The 22,379-nt window shown below is 43.2% G+C and overlaps 1 protein-coding gene across 4 annotated transcripts in view; it reads right to left on the bottom strand.

Annotated features, from left to right (window-relative positions):
- Nucleotides 1-22,379, bottom strand: part of LOC143928076 (coagulation factor XIII B chain-like) — a 1,173,165-nt gene that overhangs the window by 808,835 nt on the left and 341,951 nt on the right. For all 4 annotated transcript variants that reach the window (XM_077452688.1, XM_077452689.1, XM_077452690.1 and 1 more), the window contains one exon: nucleotides 14,734-14,925. In XM_077452688.1, coding sequence (XP_077308814.1) covers nucleotides 14,734-14,925 — 192 coding nt within the window. The remainder of the gene's footprint in view (nucleotides 1-14,733; nucleotides 14,926-22,379) is intronic.

Below are 22,379 nucleotides of genomic sequence, written 5' to 3'. Positions count from 1 at the left end.
TACCATCAAAAGAAAGCTCTATTTGTGGGAAGAAAAGGACGCAAATTTTGTTTGGGTACAACATTGCATGACCGCGCAATTACCAGTTAAAGCAGCGCAGTGCCAAAGTGTAAAAAGACCTCTGGTCATTTACCAGCAAAATGGTCCGGTCTGAAAGTGGTTAAATCTTTAAATTCACATAGAATAAACATAACCCTAATTACTAAAAATACTTATACAACTCAAATAATTAAATTAAAAAAAGACCAAGACCACAGTCATTGATAAAAGAGGGAAGCTGATGAACTAATTACAGCTGGGTAACTATAATAATTGCTAATCCATTAACATCACCATATGTATATAACACCACTAGGGATGAGCTTCGTGTTCGAGTCGAACGCATGTTTGACTCGAACATTGGCTGTTCGTCCGTTCGGCGAAATCCGAACACTTGGTCCGTTCGCGTCAAAATTTGCATGCCGCTTACGGCCCACAATGCACTGCGATGGCGCAGTGCATTGCTGGCTCATGATTGGCCAAGCATGCACTGTGACCCCGCATGCTTGGCCAATTGCAGCGCCAGCAGCGAGGAGAGCCATGATTGGCCACAGGCAGGATGCCTGTGGCCAATCATAGCTCAGGCTGTGTAGTGCACGCCCCACACTATATAAGGCCGCCATTGAGGCGGCCTCGTGTAGTGTGTTAGCATCTGAAGCAGTGGGTGTTCTGTGTACCTTCAACACAGTACACACCAATAGTTTTTGGCTGATTTCCTATCTTGCTGTTGTGTAGTGGTTATTGTCTGTGCCCTGACCGCAGTATACACCACTATATTCACTATTCACTTCACTATATTTATATATCTTTAATAATAGAGCTTGCAGTCAGTAGTGTTAGGAGAAGTGCGTGCTGTCTGCGTGCTCTGTACCCAGTACATACCGCTATAATCCACCTACATAGCTGTTCTCTATTTGAGCCCAATTGCCATCTGCAGGAGTTATTGGAAGTTGTGTGTGCCTCCAGCACAGCACAGTATACATCTGTATATACCCCTTTATCTCTGCTGTTTTCTGGTTATTGTCTGTGTGCCCTGACCGCAGTATACACCGCGATATTCACCTCACCTATATAGCTAGTGATCTATCTTTAATAATAGAGCTTGCAGTCAGTAGTGTTAGGAGATAGTGTGTGCTGTCTGCGTGCTCTGTACCCAGTACATACCGCTATAATCCACCTACATAGCTGTTCTCTATTTGAGCCCAATTGCCATCTGCAGGAGTTATTGGAAGTTGTGTGTGCCTCCAGCACAGCACAGTATACATCTGTATATACCCCTTTATCTCTGCTGTTTTCTGGTTATTGTCTGCGTGCCCTGACCGCAGTATACACCGCAATATTCACCTCACCTATATAGCTAGTGATCTATCTTTAATAATAGAGCTTGCAGTCAGTAGTGTTAGGAGATAGTGCGTGCTGTCTGCATGCTCTGTAACCAGTACATACCGCTATAATCCACCTACATAGCTGTTCTCTATTTGAGCCCAATTGCCATCTGCAGGAGTTATTGGAAGTTGTGTGTGCCTCCAGCACAGCACAGTATACATCTGTATATACCCCTTTATCTCTGCTGTTTTCTGATTATTGTCTGCGTGCCCTGACCGCAGTATACACCGCGATATTCACCTCACCTATATAGCTAGTGATCTATCTTTAATAATAGAGCTTGCAGTCAGTAGTGTTAGGAGATAGTGCGTGCTGTCTGCGTGCTCTGTACCCAGTACATACTGCTATAATCCACCTACATAGCTGTTCTCTATTTGAGCCCAATTGCCATATGCAGGAGTTATTGGAAGTTGTGTGTGCCTCCAGCACAGCACAGTATACATCTGTATATACCCCTTTATCTCTGGTGTTCTATAAAAAAGGCATCTGCAGGAGTTAGTGGGTGTTGTGTGCCTCCAGCACAATATAAACTACCCAACTGCTGTTTTACTCAACTCCCTTCAGGCCATTACCATGTCTGGAAGGCCAGCAAGGAGAGGCAGACAGGCGCGAGCCGATAAAAGAGGGCAAGCAGGCTCTGTGTCTAGAGACAACAGTGCTGGTCGTGGACGCGGTGCATTGTCATCAGCACGTGGCCATGCTTGTCCTTCTTTTCGGCAGCTGGACATGTTGAACCGCAACATGCCAACGACTTGGTAGAGTGGATGACCAAGCCCTCTTCATCCTCCTCATCCTCTCTCACCCAGTCTCAGGGTAGTAGCAAAGCAGCTGCCAACGCATCGTCTTCCCTCCTCTCAATGTCATCATCAGTGACTCCTTCCCTAGACCCACCACGTCCTCCTGAGGAGTCTCCTGAACTCTTTGAGCACAGTGTTGGGTACATGCTCCAGGAGGATGCCCAGTGTTTGGTGGGCTCTGATGATGACACTCAGCTAGAGGAAGGCAGTAGCGTGAGCGCAGAGAGAGGGGATGCTCAAGAAGGACAGCAATCTGGCAGTCATGTTCCACAAGCTGCAGCATACTGCCAGGTTTGCTACAGCGATGAAGAGGGAGGGGATGATGAGGGCACTGACTCCACATGGGTGCCTGGAAGGAGGGAGGAGGAGGAGGAGGAGGCACATGTCCAACGAGGCAGGATGCCCTCCGGGGGCCAGCTTAGGGGCAGCACACCGACTGAATCACACCGCAGAGCTCCACCTGTGCAGAGCGCTGCCTCTGCGCGTTATTCTAAAAGTTCTTTGGTGTGGGCCTTTTTTGAGACGAGTGCATCAGATCGCACCGCTGCTATTTGCAACATATGTCTCAAGCGTATCTCACGTGGCCAAAACATCAGCCGCTTGGGCACCACATGCTTGACCAGACTTATGTTGACCTGCCATGCAGCTCGTTGGCAAGCGTACCTCAAAGACCCACACCAAAGAACAAAGCAGACCTCTCCTTGCTCCTCATCAGCTGGCATCTCCAACCCCACTAGACCTTCAGTCCTCTCTGAAACCTGCTCTGAGAGGAATGAAGGTGTAGAATTAGGTGTGTCACAGCCAAGTGCTTCCGGGAACTCTGCTAGTGGTACACCCACGTCCGATTATAGCAGGCAAATGTCCCTGCCCCAGCTGCTGGACCGGCGGAAGAAGTTTACTCCCAGCCATCCACATGCCCAGCGGTTGAATGCTAGCTTGGCTAAATTGCTAGCACTTCAACTGCTGCCTTTTTAGTTGGTAGACTCGGCCCCCTTCCGTGAGTTTGTACAATGTGGCAGGTCCCCAGTGGCAGGTCCCCAAACGCCACTTTTTCTCACGGAAGGCGATTCCGGCTCTCTACCGGCATGTGGAAGGCAATGTCCTTGCCTCGCTGGACAGGGTGGTCAGCGGTAAGGTGCATATTACCGCTGACTCATGGTCCAGCAGGCATGGACAGGGACGTTACCTGTCTTTCACGGCCCATTGGGTCACTCTTCTGGCTGCTGGGAAGGATGCAGGACAAGGTGCAGAAGTGTTGGAGGTTGTTCCGCCACCATGCCTCCAAAATGCTACTATTGGTTGTGACACACCTCTCTCCTCCACCCCCTCCTCTTCTTCTTCCTCCATGGCCTCTTCCAGTGCTCTGTCCTCAGAACCAGCGGTGCTCCGTAGGCGTTTCAGGGGCTACGCAAGTACGCAGGCAAAACGATGCCATGCCGTGCTTGCGCTGGTTTGTTTGGGGGACAGGAGCCACACTGGGGCGGATGTTTTGTCAGCTCTGCAGGGGCAGGCCGAGAGGTGGTTGACACCACGCCAGCTTAAGCCAGGAATGGGGGTTTGCGACAATGGCACCAACCTCCTCTCCGCCCTCTGACAGGGACAACTGACCCATGTGCCCTGTGTAGCTCACGTCCTTAACCTGGTGGTGCAGCGGTTCTTGGGCAGGTACCCTGGCTTACAGGGTGTCCTGAAGCAGGCCAGGAAAGTCTGTGTGCATTTCCGCCGATCATTTAATGCCTGTGCTCGGCTGGCTGAGCTCCAAAAGGAGTTGAACCTGCCCAAGAACCGCCTTATATGTGACATGCCCACCAGATGGAACTCAACATTGGCCATGCTGCAGCGGCTGCACACGCAGCAGAGGGCCATCAATGAGTACCTGTGCGACTACGGCACCAGGACAGGGTCAGGGGAGCTTGGTTTTTTCTCACCACGGGGCATGATCAGGGATGCATGCACTGTCCTGTCACCGTTTGAGGAGGCCACAAGGATGGTGAGCAGTGACAGTGCATGCATCAGTGACACTGTACCTCTTGTCCACCTCTTGGAGCATACGCTGCGTGGAATAATGGACAGGGCACTTGAGGCAGAACAGAGGCAGGAAGAGGAGGACTTCCTTGCCTCTCAAGGCCCCCTTTATCCAGACAGTGTTCCTGCTGTGCCACCCATCACACAGGAAGAGGATGAGGAGGAGGAAGAGGAGGAGGAGGATGATTGTGTCAGCATGGAGGTGGTGGCTGGCACTCAGCATCAGCATCAGCATCAGCAGCAGCAGCAGCAGCAGCAGCAGTCTTATAGGGATGATTTACAGTCCCAAGAAACACGTGGACTTGTACGTGGCTGGGAGGAGGTAGCTGCGGATCATGTTGTCCTTAGTGACCCAGAGGACTCCGGACTGAATGCCTCAGCTAACCTACGCTGCATGGCCTCCCTGATCCTGCAAAGCCTGCGGAAGGATCCTCGTATTCTTCGGATCAAGGAGAGGGACCATTACTGGCTGGCCACTCTCCTTGATCCACGGTACAAGGGTAAGGTTGCTGACCTTATCTTGCCATCGCAGAGGGAGCAGAGGATGAGACATCTCCGGGAGGCCTTGCAGAAAGGTCTGTGCAACGCGTTCCCAGAGACTGGGAGGTTACAAACTCCTGGTCCTGGACAACGTGTTGCTGAGGCATCGGTCAGAAGGAGTGGTGGAGAAGGTGGCCACCTGACTGATGCTTTCAGACAATTTTTTAGTCCGCAGCCCCAAGGTATGATTGGTTCCAGCACCCATCGCCAGCGTCTGATTTACATGGTGCAGGAATACCTAGGGGCAAGGTCAGACTTGGACACCTTTCCTACCGAAAATCCTCTGGCTTACTGGGTCTTGAGGATGGATCACTGGCCAGAGCTTGCACAGTATGCAATTAAGCTACTGGCCTGTCCTGCATCCAGCGTTCTTTCGGAACGCACCTTCAGTGCTGCTGGTGGCTTTGTTACCGATCACAGGGTGCGCCTGTCCACCGAATCAGTTGATCGACTGACCTTCATCAAGATGAATCAGTCTTGGATCACCCACAGCTACCAAGCACCTGAAGCTGATGTAACCGAATAATTTTTTTTGGAAATACCACATCCCTTCAAGACTGCCTATGCTGATGCTGAGTGACTATCCTGTTATGTTGATTGTCTATCCTCTTCCTCCTCCGCTGATATGTTGGAAGAACATTTTTGGTTCTGGGTGATGCCAGCAGCCCAATTTTTCTGCCCCTGTTTAACAGGGGCGTTTAATTACAATTTTTGATGCAATGCTTTGCAGCAGGGCTAATTCCTGCAATAAAACTAGAGTATATGGCAGAGGTTGCAGTGTGGTGGCACCAGCACCAGTGCCTAAGGCCCAATTTTTCTGCCCCTGTTTAACAGGGGCGTTTAAGAACAATTTTTGATGCAATGCTTTGTAGCAGGGCTAATTCCAGCAAAAAAACTAGAGTATATGGAAGAGGTTGCAGTGTGGTGGCACCAGCAGCAGTGCCTAAGGCCACATTTTTCTGCCCCTGTTTAACAGGGACATGTAATTACAATTCTTGATATAATATTTCACAGGAGGGCCCCTTCCTGTGCCCACCCAGAGTAACGGTGAGGACTTATAGTGTTGTGGCACCAGCACCACAACCACCAAAGGTCAATTTTTCTACCACTGTTCAACAATGGCATGTAATTACAATTCTTGATATAATCGTTCACAGCAGGGTGCTCCAGCGCCCACCAAGAGTCACTTTGAGGGCTTACAATGTTGTGGCAAAACCAACACCTTGTTCCGCCATTTCTGCAGAGCATATAGGGCAGGCCCCTACTTTCAAACATCCAACTTACAAACATCTCCTACTTGCAAACGCAAGGAGACAGCAGCAAGTGAGATGAAAAAAGATGGACGACAAAACAAATTATACAGGGGTGATAACCCTTCCCTATGTTTTCCAAAAAGCTTAAAAATAGTTTTTTGGACTGGAGCTACACTTTAAAAATGTACCAGTTGAAAATTACAAACAGATTCAACTTAACACAACAAACCTACACAGTCCCTGTCTTGTTTGCACCGCCTGTATACTGCTGTTCTGAGTATATAGGGCCTGGGGGCCACACGCATTTCCTTTTTTTAATATGGGTACAGGGTTCCCCTTAATATGCGTACAAGACCCAAATAGGCTGGTAATGGGCAGGGAGGGCTACCCATGCCATTTTTCTGAATGATTTTCAACCATATTGCAGGAACCAGATATAACATTAAAACAGCAAGCAGTTTTAAATGGTGTTATTTCCGTTTAATGTCATTTTGTGCAGGGACTGTTCTAAACACGGGAAACACGTGGCACTTCACAGGCATACTACAGACACCCCCCAGGCACCATATTTAAAGGAATATTTCACTTTTTTTTTCACTTTAATCGTCAGTAAAATCAGTGCTCCCGCCAAAACGGCCATTTTTAAAAACATTTTAGGCATTGACCCATGTCCCCTGGGGCAGGAGCCAGGTCCCCAAACCCTTTTTAGGACAGTATCTTGCATATTAGCCGTTAAAACTAGCACTTTCCATTTCGAACGTTCAAGTCCCATAGACTTCAATGGGGTTCTAACGTTCGTAACGAACGTGGGGTCCGTTCGAAAGTTCTGGTGCGAACCGAACCGGGGGGTGTTCGGCTCATCCCTAAACACCACTTGAGCATGACAAATAATCGTTCAAGCCTAGTATCCTACTAACAATGTGACAATGCAAACATAGGTAAATTACCTAGTGGACATCTCAAATCTTATAGGCCACAGACAGTAGTACATCTTACATCTTTTAAAATCACAAGCGATTGATACAGGACCTAATTGAAATAGCTGGTCCACCTCAAAATAATTAAAATGACCCAGACCACAATCGCTACAATAAAGGAAAAAAAAAGGAAAAATATCTGAGAGATATGAAAGATTATGAGGATGACCTGGTTTTTAAATGGCAAAACAAATTAGAGGAATCCACAACAGAATCTACTAAAAGTTCTCTAGAGAAGGAAGAGAAACAAACGACAGAAACGTTAGGATTAAAGATAAGAACAAACCAAATAATAGTCCAGAGGGAAATCGCACCAATTACAACACTCCAAATCAGAAACAAAGATGGAATGGAAATAATAACTGGAAAAAACCTTTCTGGAAAAATAACTGACAAAATAATTGGCAGAATAATAATTCATATAATCCACCAAAACCATTCCAACAACAATTTTTTAGAAGAAGGTCACTGACACCATCATGAAGAAATTATGTGAGGTAAGATGAAAATCAGATATATGAAAATAGGATGGATGACAACAGGCCTTATCTTTATGGAAGACGGGAAGAAGTACCCTATAATGATCAATATAATGTTCCAACATATAATCCGTATGATCATCCTATTGGGATGGAAGGACATATAGAGGTTTTTCGAAGAATGGTTCTAAAAGACCTCCAGGAATTAAAGATGAAGACGATGCATAATCCAAGTGATATAAAGAAAGGTATAAAAAAATGCTTGAAGAGAGGAACTATGTTGTGGTCAAGCAGGCTGATAAAGGAGGAGCCATCGTGATCCAATCAAAGAAAGATTACAAAGAAGAACTGGACCGGCAACTAAGTGATAAAGATACATGCCAGAAATTACGAGGTAATCCAATAGTAGCATACAAAGATGAACTGGCCAAACTAATATAGAAAGGGGTAGCTAAAGACCTATTAAATATAAAAAAGAAGGGAAATACCTTCAGCCATCAGGATGTCAGACCCCTGTTATATATACTCTACCGAAGATACACAAAAATAAAGAAAAACCACCGGGAAAACCTATTGTGAATGGTATAAATTTGGTTGGTGCTGGAATAGGAGAGTATATTGATTGTTTTTTGCAACCGCTAGTAAGGAATACAAAGTCTTACTTAAGAGATACAAAACATCTGATACAATTACTTAATGTGATTAAGCTTGATGATGGACCTGTTTAGCTGGCAAGAGCAGACGTGGCGTTGCTCTACACCAATATTAATCATGAAGAGGCACTGCAAGTCACTAGATGGGCCCTAAAGGAACTTAGTGGACTAAGGCTGGGTTCACACATGTGCGGTGCGAACGGAAGCTCGGATTTCCCTGCAAAGAGAAAACTCAGTTCAGCGTTTCATGTCAGTTTTTGATCAGTATCAGCTCAGGATTGCTTCAGTATTTATCCTGTTCACAACAGAACACATCTGCGAATCAGATGCGTGCCCATAGAAGATAATGGGCCTGAATTCGCACCTGAGCTGGACCGCAGTGCCTAGAAAACGCACACATTTTTTGTGCAATGCGGAGTGCAAATGCACCGCTGATATGTGAACCAGCCTCATTAAAATGAATGTATTTTGAAATGTCCTGCAAATTGGATGTAGCGTGAACAGGGCCTGAAGTCTGTACAGAGGAGATTTCTTGTAGATTGTCTAAAGCATAGCCGTGATCACAACTACTTTTGGTATGAGAGTAATTACTATAAACTTGCGGAATAGCAATGGGTGCAAAATTTGCACCTAGTGTAGCCAATTTATATATGGCATAGTGGTAAGAGGATGCACTATACAGCAAGAAACCTCAGCAGCTGCTGCTATATAAGAGATTTATTGATGATATTCTAATAATTTGGTGCCGGTGACAGGGATAGCTTGATGGACTTTGACCTAAACAAGAAATAAGAACATAAAATTGACATGGGAGATTAGTGATGAGATGATCCACTTCCTTGAGCTAGAAATTTCAAAAGAGGGGGACAGTTTGATAACCCAGACGCATTTCAAACAGGTAGATAGGAACAGCTATCTCCCACTGGATAGCTGTCACCATACCCCATGGTTAGAGAACATACCTAAAGGCTAGTTGATTAGGCTAAGAGGGACTTGTACAAAGCAAGAAGTATTTATGAAACAAGCTGAGTTTATAGGTGATCATTTATCCAAAAGGAATATGAACAGAAATTTATATAAAAAAAAAATACAGGAAGTATGTGCTATTGATAGGAATCAATTGATTGAAGATTCTATCAGGAATCGTGAATTTAGGGGCGGTGTACCATTTGTCATGGATTATAACATGCAGCGTAAACAAATGGAAAAGATCTGCAGAAAATACTGGAATATTGTAAAATCTGACCGTTATCTTGGGGCAATATTACCAGAAAAACCAAAATTCACATATCAAAGAGCACCCACCTTAAGGGATCTCATTGCAAAAAATGTACTGGACCCTCCACCTCAAAGAAAACCTTCCTTATTTGAAGGGAAGGGGTTCTTTCCATGCAAAATATGTTACACTTGCAGGCATATGAACGAAAGTAAAAAGAAAAAAATCAAGTTTTAAATCAACTGTTAATGACAGGGAATACCAGGTAAAAGACCATGCAGAACTGAGGGGGTCTACCTCTTGGAATGCTCATGTCATATCCAGTATGTGGGAAGAACTAAAAAAGGGAACACATAAAGCATAAAGAACGGATTCCCATAACACAGTCTGTCTAGACATTATGACCAGTTCCATAACAGAGACCCCTCCTCATTATTAGTATGGGGAATTGAAAAATATAAACCCCATTGGAGGAGTGACAACAAGGTCATTAAAATAAGCCAGTCTGAATCTCGCTGGATACATGAGCTCCAGACATTAGCACCATTGGGAGACAATATAGAATTTGATCTGAACTGTTTAATTTCAAATTATTAAATTCCAGCATATTGGTTTTATTGGATTAGCGTGTTTTCGGGAAATGAGTTGGGATTTAGTCCTTTATTTTTCCTTCTTTTTTCCTTTATTGTATTGACTGTGGTCTGGGTCATTTTAATTCATTATTTTGAGTTGGACCAGCTATTTCAATTAGGTCCTGTATCAATCGCTTGTGATTTTAAAAGATGTAAGATGTACTACTGTCTGTGGGCTATAAGATTTGAGATGTCCACTAGGTAATTTACCTATGTTTGCATTGTCACATTGTTAGTAGGATACTAGGCTTGAACGATTATTTGTCACGCTCAAGTGGTGTTATATGCATATGGTGATGTTAATGGATTAGCAATTATTATAGTTACCCAGCTGTAATTAGTTCATCAGCTTCCCTCTTTTATCAATGACTGTGGTCTTGGTCTTTTTTTAATTTAATTATTTGAGTTGTATAAGTATTTTTAGTAATTAGGGTTATGTTTATTCTATGTGAATTTAAAGATTTAAGTTGATTATTGCTCAGTGCCTTACTATGACAGTGGTGGTGTCTTAGTAGTTAATGGCTATGAGCGTTGAGTTGTTATGTGTAGTGTCCATTAGGTGGCGGTGCTGAGACCGGATGACACGATTTTTAATTAATTCATAAATATTATTCATTTGTTGTTCAGTTCTATTTAGCTTACTTTTCTGATTACCTTTAGGGGTTTAATGTTTTTGATGTTCTTAAATTATTATGAGGCTTACATCTGTGGGCTTTGTCTTGTCAGTGATAGACATTTAGCGATATGCACATCAGAAGTTGTTTTACATTTATTTAGGATATTGCCAATTTTAACCTCAGTTATTTTAACTAAGTTGATACATTGTTAGTAATTTCTTAAATTATGTATGATTTGTGTATCCATATGTTTTGTAAACAGTATGAAGAATTATCAGTATAATAGCGCTGTTCTATATAAATTACTTCTTTACACCTGACTCCATACCCCTTTGAGAAAGTCACGTGAGCAGTGACGATACGCGTGAGGGCTAGAGAGTCAGGTGACATTGTGTTTCCGATCGCGGCCGAGGTCGGAACCGTCATATGTTGATCGCTGATCGTTTTGTATTTAAACTGTAAGTCTGTTTTATTTATTAAATCATCCTTCTTAAATTACTACACCATGGAGTGCCTTCTTTCCTTCCTATAAAACCGCTTGCCAATATCTGACTAAGACTTGGTGTGTGATCGGGAGTCACTCCAGCAGAGGAGACTAGGACCTGGAGCGGTGTTAATACTGAGAGGAATGTGAAGTGGAGCAGCTGATAGACAACGGTATTAAGGATGTTTTTGCCTTACATAAGGTGAGAGGCTAGGGGAATTACTCTGCATGAGCTGTCAAATAGCAGCTATTAAGGCTTATTTTGCCTTTTTATGAGGTGAGAGGCTTGGTGAATCACTCTGCATGAGCACTAGAGATTGATCACACGGGGACACTGAAGCTTCTAGAGGAATTTTAATTTTTTAAAAGAAGATTGTTACAATTAAGATTGCACTGAGTATGGTACTTTGTTTGCACAATTGATCTATGTGATTTTTTTTTTCTCACTATTGAATTACTTTTATTTTTTAGTTTCTTGTATTGTTTCACCTTGCACATTTTTGCACATCATTGTGCTGTTTTTTGCACATTTATTTTTGCTGCTTTTTGCACATTTCATATTAATTACTCATTTATTATATTGCATATTTATGTATTTTCACTACTAAGTATTTTAGTTTTACACTTCAAATTGAGTGTTTATTGATTAACTGAATGTCATAAGTATTGGGATATTTTAATTTGTTTCATTTATTGAAGACTCGCTAATTTATAGAGGAATATTTTTAAATGATCTATTGTTAAGGATTTGTTGTTAGGATTTTTTAGGTCATTATTTGATGTTTCAATGTATTGCTTTGAAGCCTTCTGATTAATTGACTAGATACTTGCAGCTATTAGGAGGTTGTTTTCGCTGTGTGTCTTATTTCCTCTCAGCTGTGTGATTATTGTGGAGGAGGGATTTTCATATATTGGTTAGGCAGTGACATATTAATCGCTGGCTTGTGATGGATGAGATATTAAGTTCAAGACACTTATGATACCTGAGGAGATACTTTGTGTTACCTCCAAAGGTTCACTATAATAATTTTTTGGATTTAATCCTATTTGTTTGTTGAGCGCCACATTCAAGTATTCTTCTACATATTTTTGGTAAAAAAATAAATAAAATCCCAATAAACATTTATTGATTGGTTTGCGCAAAAGTTATAGTGTTTACAAAATAGGGGATAGTTTCATGGCATTTTTATTAATTTTTTTTTTTACTAGTAATGGCGGCGATCAGTGATTTTTATCATGACTCTGACATTATGGCGGACACATCGGACATTTTTGGGACCAGTCTTTTATACAGCAATCCGAGTTATACAAATGCACCGATTCCTGTGTAAATGACACTGGCAGTGAAGGTGTTAACCACTAGGGGGCAGTGCAAGGGTTAAGTGTGTTCCTGGGGAGTATTTCTAACTGTGGGGGGATGGCTATGTGTGACACGTCACTCGGCACAATTACAGGGAGCAGAGATCAGTGGCACTGTCACTCGGCAGAACGGGATGCTTGTTTACATTAGCATTTCCCCGTTTTTCCTCTGAGTCTCCCTGCGGCGATCGAGTCTGTGGGACCCACAGCCCAACTCATGGAGGTTCCGGCTGGTGAGGGCAGGGCGGCGAATTTAAAGGGACTCCCATTTACCCAGCCGTGCCATTCTGCCGACGTTCCGGCTGGGAACTGGTGGTAAATCCACAAGGGCTTTTTTTTTTTACCACTACTATTGCTTTATGTTGGCTTTTAAAATTTACAAATGCTGCAATTTAGAATTTAGATGAAAGGTTAGCACTGCTAAACACTTTTTAAAAGATAAAAAGTGCATTTTACATACAACTATATCGATCAGACCAAAATGAGGGACAAACGAGGAACAATGAGGGACAGAGGGACATTGCTGCAAATCAGGGACAGTTGGGAGCTATGGTATATAGTATGTAAATATTAGTAGATGTCTCTGTCTAGCTGTGTTGAGTGGCAGATGTACAAGGAGCAGACACCGAATGAACCAGTTGACAATATATCTTGCAATAAAGTCCTAGCACAGGAGACTGGCAAAATATTTATAGACCGTACAGTGTAGATACAGTAAAAGCATAAATAAGGTACGCTTCCCCTTTAAAAAACAATCCATATATCTGTTTCATACGCTGTAAACCAAATAACGTGAACTTTGCAGGGAAGACTTTTATGAGACTCCAGGACTGGTGATTTTCACCACATACTGAACTCATCTAATTTAACCTGTGAGTTACTACTTGTTTTTATTAAATATATGATTTATACTGCACTCAGTCTGGCGCCCCTCTGTTCCCATTTCTACACAGAGCTCATCGCTTCACTCTAAGGGAGCTGCCTCCAGGTGCTAATCATACAAGATCTCGGATCATTTATGGACATTATGTTTTAACAAATGTTTTAATATTATGTGTCTTATTCACACACATTTTATGTATACCTATATTCCAGTTGCTATATAATCTTATGTTATCACCATATCTAGCGCCGCTGTTCACCCCTGCAGACAAATCTGTACCTGAGGACCTACAGACAAACATCTTTCTGCTTCTGTTCCATTCATTCTGTGGACTTTTGCTTTCTGAAATTTCCCTGCTATCAGTGGTGGCCCATACATAGAGCCCCCCCCCCCCTTATCCTGATCTACATACAGGGATGCCAGACCATGGATTCCAATGGGGAGGTTGAAGCACGTGATTAGAGCCAGAGGCACTGTGCTCTGTACCCACCCAGTTGTGCAAATTTATATTTGCTAATCTCACACTAATCCTCCTCCCGGCCAAACAGGAAGCGGGTTATGAGACCCGTTTCCCTATTGGCCAAAACACTAGGTGATCCTATTGGACGCCCAGGAGGAGGAGGACAGCGGAGAGCATGGTCGGAGGAGAAGACCCGCTGACCGACCAGCCACCACTGATGGCTCCCCCACAGTCGCACTCCTCGGCTCAGACGGGAGGGAGGAGAGATCGGAGTGAGGAGGTAAGTAGGGCATCCATTTCCAGCCACTGCCTGCTATTGGCCAATTATTTCTCCATCAGCTCCCAGGAAGGCAGCTCTCAGATAAGTAAAGTAGGCCTTTCCTCTGCCAATATGACCCGCTCTACATAGACATGCCGTGAAGTACAAGGCATGGTAAGTTGGGAAAATCAGCTGCAGGGAGTCCAAAGGCAGTACTAGATAACGGCCCTTTGCTTGCCTTTCTGGACACAACTTTCAGGGTTCTCTTCCTCTTAAACAGCTCACTGCCATCGTTCTGTTGGTCATGCAGGAGTATGGTTTCTTTAGTCAGAATTACAAAACCATCACCAGAGAGATTTCCATACACAGGGATGATATAGACGATTGCTCTGAGATCCTCCAAATGATTTCAGTATGTCCCATAACATTATTTCTCCCAGTAACATTAATGGAGCACCTATGTCCAGCACCACTCAAAACAGAATAAAAGATTATAGACTAATAAATATGTAAGTAAATCAAACTTCTAAGTAAATTTAGTTGAAATGGCCATACCAAACTACTTTGTATGAATGTATTCATTTAATTTTCAAAAGGTGAAGTCTGTTATTAATATAATGTCTGACTGCACTGATGAAAAACATAAGTCTGCATTAGTATTAGAGTTTACTTACTATAACACTTTGGCTCAGGATTCCATCCAGTTTTTGTACACGTTGTTGATCCATAGTATTTTCTGTCTGGAGATAGAAACCCAGGATCACAGTAATAATAAATCGAATTATAATAAGCATCCGGACTTATTGGGAAACGGTACGAATCTTTGATATATCCATTTTGTGGATTAGGTTGAATACATGTTTTGCCTGTAAAAAAATAAATAACCCACATTTAGTTTTAGAAGAATACAATATATCAAAATAATTGTCCTATTATGTAAATATTTATGCAAGCTGTATTTAAACATAACATTTCATATTTCTGATATGTGCCTGCTGTACCATGTACTTATAAATATAAAAAAAAAGTATATTCTCGTTGTATTGCTTCCTTTATGTGAACCCCCAGGTGTTCCTGCCAGCCCCTCTGATTTCCTAATAAAAACTGACCACACTAAGCATGGACACACAACATGGTCAGTCCTATAGCTTTGCTGAGAACTCAGTCTGCTCTGCTCCAATGATCTTCTGCTAAAAACACCTGCACTCTGCGCAATCGTTCAATGGGCAGACAAGGGTGCTGCAGTTTCTCCTCCCACAGTTCTGAGCTTCTTATGCTTTTTATAGCTATACATAAATATTTTGCCTTTGATTTCTATTTTAAACTGAATAAGTTGTTTTACAAGGTGAGGGTTCACATATACAGTGCTTTAACTAGCTATAGGTTTTCAGTAATAGCCAAATTTGTTCTCCATTACAGCAAACTTTTAGATAGGAGAACACAAAAAAGGACTTTTCAGGAACCAATTATAAAAAAATACATAGATTTTATTAACCAATTAACCACTTGAGGACCGCCGTATTGCCATTGTACGTCAGCACAATGGCACAGGCAGGCACAATCACGTACATCTACGTGATTGCCTTCCAGCGGGTGGGGGGTCCGATCGGACCCCCTCCCGCTGTTTACGGCGGTCCGATTCGGTCCAGGAGCGCTCCGTGATGAGGGGATGGCCGTTGGTTTTCGGCCACCCCCTCTGGATCGCTCCTGGCCAATGAGAAGCTTCCTCCCCTGTGTATTGTTTACACAGGAAGGAGGAAGTGATGTCATTCTCCTCGGGGCGGTCTTTTTGACCGGACTACGAGGAGAAGAGTAAAAGTAAGTGTGCACCAACACTACACTGACATGTAGGTACACACAGGCACACAAACCCCCCCCGATCCCCCCCCCCTGATCGCCCCCCGATCCCCCCCCGCCCCCCCTCCCCCCCCCAGTCCCAGTGTCACTGATTGCATTGATCATTTCTTTACTGATCAATGCATTCAGTGTCGGTTGTGACAGTAAAAACTGTCAGGACAGTTAGTGTTAGGTCCAGGGTAGCCCCCTATCACCCCCCAATAAAGATTTAACCCCCTGATTGCCCCTAGAGTTAACCCTTTCACCCCCTTTTGCCAGTGTCACTAAGCGATCATTTTTCTGATCGCTGCATGTGTCGCTAGTGTCGCTAGGTAGCTAGTTATTTTTTTAGGTTCACCGCCAGGTTTTTATATCGCTAGGTACCCCGATATACTACCCAATAATGTTTTTAACCCCCTGATTGCCGCTAGTTAACCCTTTCACCCCCTTTTGCCAGTGTCACTAAGCGATCGTTTTTCTGATCGCTGCATTAGTGTCGCTACAGTCGCTAGGTAGCTAGTTATTTTTTTAGGTTCACCGCCAGGTTTTTATAGCGCTAGGTACCCCGATATACTACCCAATAATGTTTTTAACCCCCTGATTTCCGCTAGTTAACCCTTTCACCCCCTTTTGCCAGTGTCACTAAGCGATAATTTTTCTGAACGCTGCATCAGTGTCGCTAGTGTCGCTAGGTAGCTAGTTATTTTTTTAGGTTCACCGCCAGGTTTTTATAGCGCTAGGTACCCCGATATACTACCCAATAATGGTTTTAACCCCCTGATTGCTGCTAGTTAACCCTTTCACCCCCTTTCACCAGCGATCACAGTATAAGTGTCACTGGTGACGCTGGTTAGCCAGTTAGTTATTTAGGTTCCCCGTCAGGTTTTTATATAGCGCCAGGGACCCCCATATACTACCTAATAAAAATTTGAACCCCCTGATTGCCCCTAGTTAACCCTTTCACCACTGATCACCGTATAAGTGTTACGGGTGACTCTGGTTAGTTTGTTTTTTATAGCATTTTATATTCAAATCCGGAAGGCAGTGCTTGGTTTTCGGGGTCCCGTACGTGGCTAGGCTCCCAAAAAGTCCCCCACATGTGGTATCCCCGTACTCGGGAGAAGCAGCAGAATTTATTTTGGGGTGTAATTTGACTTCTGCCCATAGCATGTGTGAGCAATATATCATTTAGTGACAACTTTGTGCAAAAAAAAAAAAAGTTTGTAATATTCCCGCAACTTTTGGCAAAATATAAAATATTCCATGGACTCAACATGCCTCTCAGTAAATAGCTTGGGGTGTCTACTTTCCAAAATGGGGTCATTTGGGGGGGTTTTGTGCTATTTTGGCATTTTATGGCCTTCGAAACTGTGATAGGTAGTGAGGAGTTAAATCAAAAATTTGCACCCTTAGAAATCCTGAAGGTGGCGATTGGTTTTCGGGGTGCCGTGCGCGACTAGACTCCCAAAAAGTCCCACACACGTGGTATCGCCATACTCGGGAGAAGTAGCGGAATATATTTTGGGGTGCAATTCCACATATAACCATGGCATGTGTGAGCAATATATCATTTAGTGACAACTTTTTGTAAAAAAATTTTTTTTTTTTTTTTTTTGTCATTATTCAATCCCTTAGGACAAAAAAAATAAATATTCAATGGGCTCAACATACCCATCAGCAATTTCCTTGGGGTGTCTACTTTCCAAAATGGGGTCATTTGGGGGGGATTTGTACTGCCCTGCCATTTTAGCACCTCAAGAAATGAGATCGGCAGTCATAAATTAAAAGCTGTGTAAATTCCAGAAAATGTACTCTAGTTTGTAGACGCTATAACTTTTGCGCAAACCAAAAAATATACGCTTATTGACATTTTTTTTACTAAAGACATGTGGCTGAATAAATTTTGCCCTCAATGTATGACTAAAATTTAGTTTATTCGATTTTTCTTATAACAAAAAGAAGAAAATATCTTTTTTTTTCAAAATTTTCGCTCTTTTTCCATTTATATCGCAAAAAAAAAAAATCGCAGAGGCAATCAAATACCATCAAAAGAAAGCTCTATTTGTGGGAAGAAAGGGACGCAAATTTCGTTTGGGTGCAATATTGCATGACCGCGCAATTACCAGTTAAAGCAGCGCAGTGCGAAATTGCAAAAAGACCTCTGGTCCTTAAGGTGTTTATTGGTCCGGAGCTGAAGTGGTTAAAGACTGACTTGCGCCAATATACGTCAGCAGAATGGCATGGCTGGACCTGTATGTTACTTAGAATATCCCGCTGTGCGAGCGTGTCTGCCGGGTGCCCGTGACCATGCCACAGAGCTGAAGAATGGGGAGATGCCAGTGTAAACACAGCATCTCCCCATTCTGCCTAGTGACAGGACACTGATCGTCTACTCCCTCTCATCGATAGCAGCGATCAGTGTCATGTCATTGCTAGGCCATCCCCCAGACAGTTAGAATCACTCCCCAGGACACACGTAACTCCTTCCCTTCCCTTAGTGGTTAACCCCTTCACTGCCAGTGACATTTTTACAGTAATCAATGCAATTTTATAGCACTGATCACTGTATTAATGCCAATGGTCCCAAAAATGTGTCAAAATTATCCAATGTGGCTGCCATAATGTCACAGTCATGATAAAATTCCCTGATCGCCGCCAGTAGTAGTAAAAAAAAAAAAAGTGAATAAAAATGCCATTAAAATATCCCCTATTTTGTAGACGCTATAACTTTTGCACAAACCAATCAATAGACGCTTATTGCAGGGTTTTTTTTACCAAAAATGTCAAAGAATATGTATCGGCCTAAACTGAGGAAAAAAAATATTTTTGATATATTTTTTGGGGATATTTATTATAGCAAAAAGTAACAAAATATTGCTTTTTTTCAAAATTGTCGCTCTATTTTTGTTTATAGCGCAAAAAAATAAAAAACCACAGAGGTGATCAAATACCACGAAAAGTGAGCTCTATTTGTATCGAAAAAAAGGACTTCAATTTTGTTTAGGAGCCACGTCACACGACGTGCAATTGTCAGTTAAAGTGACGCAGTGCCGAATCGCAAAAAGTGGTTAAACACATAATACAATTTTTTTCTCCTCATTAAAATATTGCAGATATAGTACAACAAACTAGAAAGTTCCCTGCATTGAGTTGTAATATGAAAAAAAGCTCTACATGTTTTGCAAGTGATTGCTTCTTCGGGAGATTGTGTATGTTTCTCTCTCCCTTAGAATAATTAACAATTAATAAAACTGACATTAATAATCTTAGAGTCTCAGAAGTTTGCAGGAAGTACCAAAAGTTCATCAGAAGAGGACTCCAGACATGGCATGCATAAGGTGGTGCAGATCACACATGGCGTGGGGACGTGCCTAGTACAGAACGTCTTAATATATTATATAAGAGGTGATAGTGCCAGAAATAATGTATCCAATGCCTACTGTGGATTGGGAGAAGAGAACCCATAAAGGGTTAACTGAGATGGATGGAATAACAAATGCCATCCATGGGATAGATAGGGAAAGGTAGTCAAATGATAACTCCTAGACAACCTACCTTATTGGAAAAATATATGATATTTTGACATGGATCAAAATAGATGTTACATATTCATAATTGGAGACTTTAGAAAAGGAACTGTATTTAGTGATAAACGTCGCCACCTGTAGAGTGTATAGATAATAACAGTGAGGCAAATCTCATTACAAGTAATCCAACTGTGGGGTTGTTGGATTGTAATAATTAAATAGTCTCACTTTATAATGCTGGTAGAAATATATCAAAAGCATAGACTCTGTATCAAGATAAAGGGAGTTATATCTAAAATAAATCACCAGTGACAGATAGCCTGATGGATGTTTTGTAGTGCAACAGCACATTAGCTTAGCAGATTTCAGTTCCAAACCACCTAGACAGAAAATTAATCTGTAGTCAATACATGATATATCCCAGTGGGTAGGGGTTTGGCAGGCAGAGGGTAATATACAATACCTTATTAGGGTAGGAATGGTAGTGGTGGATAGAAGACTCCAGAGACTGACGATCCTCTGAGGAGGATACCGTGATATAAGGCTGAATGAACAGTCTTATATGCATGTCCCAGTCAGGTATGCATTGTTAACCGCATCACATGACTCAGCCGGGAAGGGATGCGCGCACATCCCAGCCATGGTCACACATGCACGGTGTGCAGACAGCGGCTGCGACAGACACGGTGGTGTGGCAGGAGCACCGCCCTAATGGTCTAAGGGCTGGGGGCTCCACCGTGTGGCCACTCCAATATGACAACGCTGAGTGGCGTTGTATGGGGCAGAGAATAATAGCCTAAATAGTGGGTGGAAAAAACAGGTAGACATAGGAGAGGTCACTGCAGAAGGGAGAGTATAGCAGCTCCTAATGGTGCTGACAGTTTTTTTTTATTTTTTTATTACGGAACAACAAAAAAAAAAACAATAGGGCTTAAGCCTGCCCTTGTTCCTGCCTTCTGTGCTTGCATAAAGGCATTATATAGTAAGAACGTGATGTGCAGGAAAATCAGAGGAACACTGCAATAAATGTTCTGTAAGCCCTTGTACACACGGTCGGACATTCCGACAACAAAATCCGTCGGATTTTGTCCCAAACAGGTGTTGCATACAGTGGGACAAGGTTGTCGGAAAATCCGACCGTTCGTAACGTGATGATGTTATTTCGTTATGACGGGACAACATTTATGCTAGTAGCCAATAGCTTTGGTCTAGGAATTTGATCTGAGCATGCATGGCACTTTGTCCGATCGGAATTCTCTATAAACCGATCGGAATGTCCGATCGTGTGTACAAGGGCTAAGACTAGGGTATGATTTGGTGTTTAACCATTGTCAATGTTCACCATAGTTCACATGTTCTGGTGTTATTTGCAGTTTGCAGACCAGATATTTCCTTTGTGCGATTATTGGGCGTCATGCACACAGGAAGTTTGCTTTGATTCTCTGCATGACAAAGCTCCTGGCAGAAGAAAAATGTGCCTAAAGCCATATATTGCACACATATTTAGATGTGTCAAGCGTTTGAACTTTAATGGCTTCCATTGGCCAGAAAATTACTTTATTCTGGCCATTGGAATGCATTAACGCTGAAGTGCTAGACGCATCTAGCATATAAGTGTGTTTATTGTTTTTTCTTTACTTTAGCTCTTCTCCTGAACAAGCCTTTGGTGGGTTTTGTTTTAGTCTGTAAATGTTCCTCTTCTAATAGGCTTGTAAACGTCCGTGTGTGCATGGAAACATAGACTTACACAGAGGTGCTTTTAGGCCGCGTACACACGGGCGGACTGTTCGCCCAACTTTGTCCGCTGAACAGTGTTTGGGCGGACAGTCCGCTCGTGTGTGGGCTTTCAGCGGACAGTTTCAGCGGACAGTTGGACGGACAAGGTTTTTCGGAATTTCCGAAAAACTGTCCGCTGAAACATTGTTTCAGCGAACAGTCCGCCCGTGTGTAGGCTTGTTCGTCAAACAAAGTTGCGCGCATGCTCAGAAAGGATTTTCACGCCGAAAGCTATAATGCAGTGTATAGGACGTTGTATTTTTCGTCCCGTCGTACGTGCCGTTCACGTCATCGCGCACGGTTTCAGCAAACTGTTCGTCCGTCGTGTGTGGCCATGTCCGTCCATGCTAAGTTTGAGCGGACTGTTTGCCGAAACTGTTGGACGGACAAAGTTGGGCGAACAGTCCGCGCGTGTGTACGCGGCCTTACAGGCTGAAAAAAAAAAGCTTAACGCCTGTAACAGCTGCATTTTTTTTTAAGCTCTGTGTGCATGAGCCCTTAAGTGGAAATAATTGTCCATGCTGATTTGCCCAATCAGTGAAAGCTGGTTGTTAAGGAGCGGGGCGGGAAGCTGGTCGCAGCGTCCTTAACAACCTTTGAGTCATCAGCTGTCAATGGGTTTCCCCGCTGACAGCTGAATTTAAAAAAAAAGTGCCAGTAAAAAAAAATGAAGAAAAACAGCATAGGGTCACCGTCACCCAAGTCCATACCAGACCCTTTTTGTCTGGTATGGATTGTGAGGGGAACCCCCAAGCCAATTTTTTTTAAAGGTCCCCCAAATCCATACTAGACCCTTATCTGAGCATGCATCCCCTCAGGAGTGGGGAGAAGATGAGCAAGTGCCCCACCCCCCTCCTGAAACATACCAGGCCACATGCCCTCAACATGGGGGGGGTTCTTTGGGGTGGGGGGGCTCACAAAAACGGGACATCAGCTGTGTCCACAAAAATGTGAATGAGGCCAATAATACATGGATGGAAATTCAGCCAGTTCAAAAGGGACCGGCCGAAATTCTATCCATGTATGCGCAGGCGATCAGTGTATGTACAACCAAATGATGGCTATAGCTGGTGATGCTGATCTGTGTATTCCGATGGCATGAAAGTTTCCCTGCTGTCAGAATACAATAGCTCAGTGGGATGTGGGTGGGGGAATTTTCAATTTTTTAAGTTCAACCCCGT

This window comes from Lithobates pipiens, unplaced genomic scaffold (assembly GCF_037356315.1).
Source record: "Lithobates pipiens isolate NorthernLeopardFrog02 unplaced genomic scaffold, aLitPip1_a1.2 Scaffold_23, whole genome shotgun sequence".
NCBI lineage: Eukaryota > Metazoa > Chordata > Amphibia > Anura > Ranidae > Lithobates > Lithobates pipiens.
Note: the sequence above shows the minus strand (reverse complement) of the source record. Positions and strands in the feature narration are given on the sequence as shown.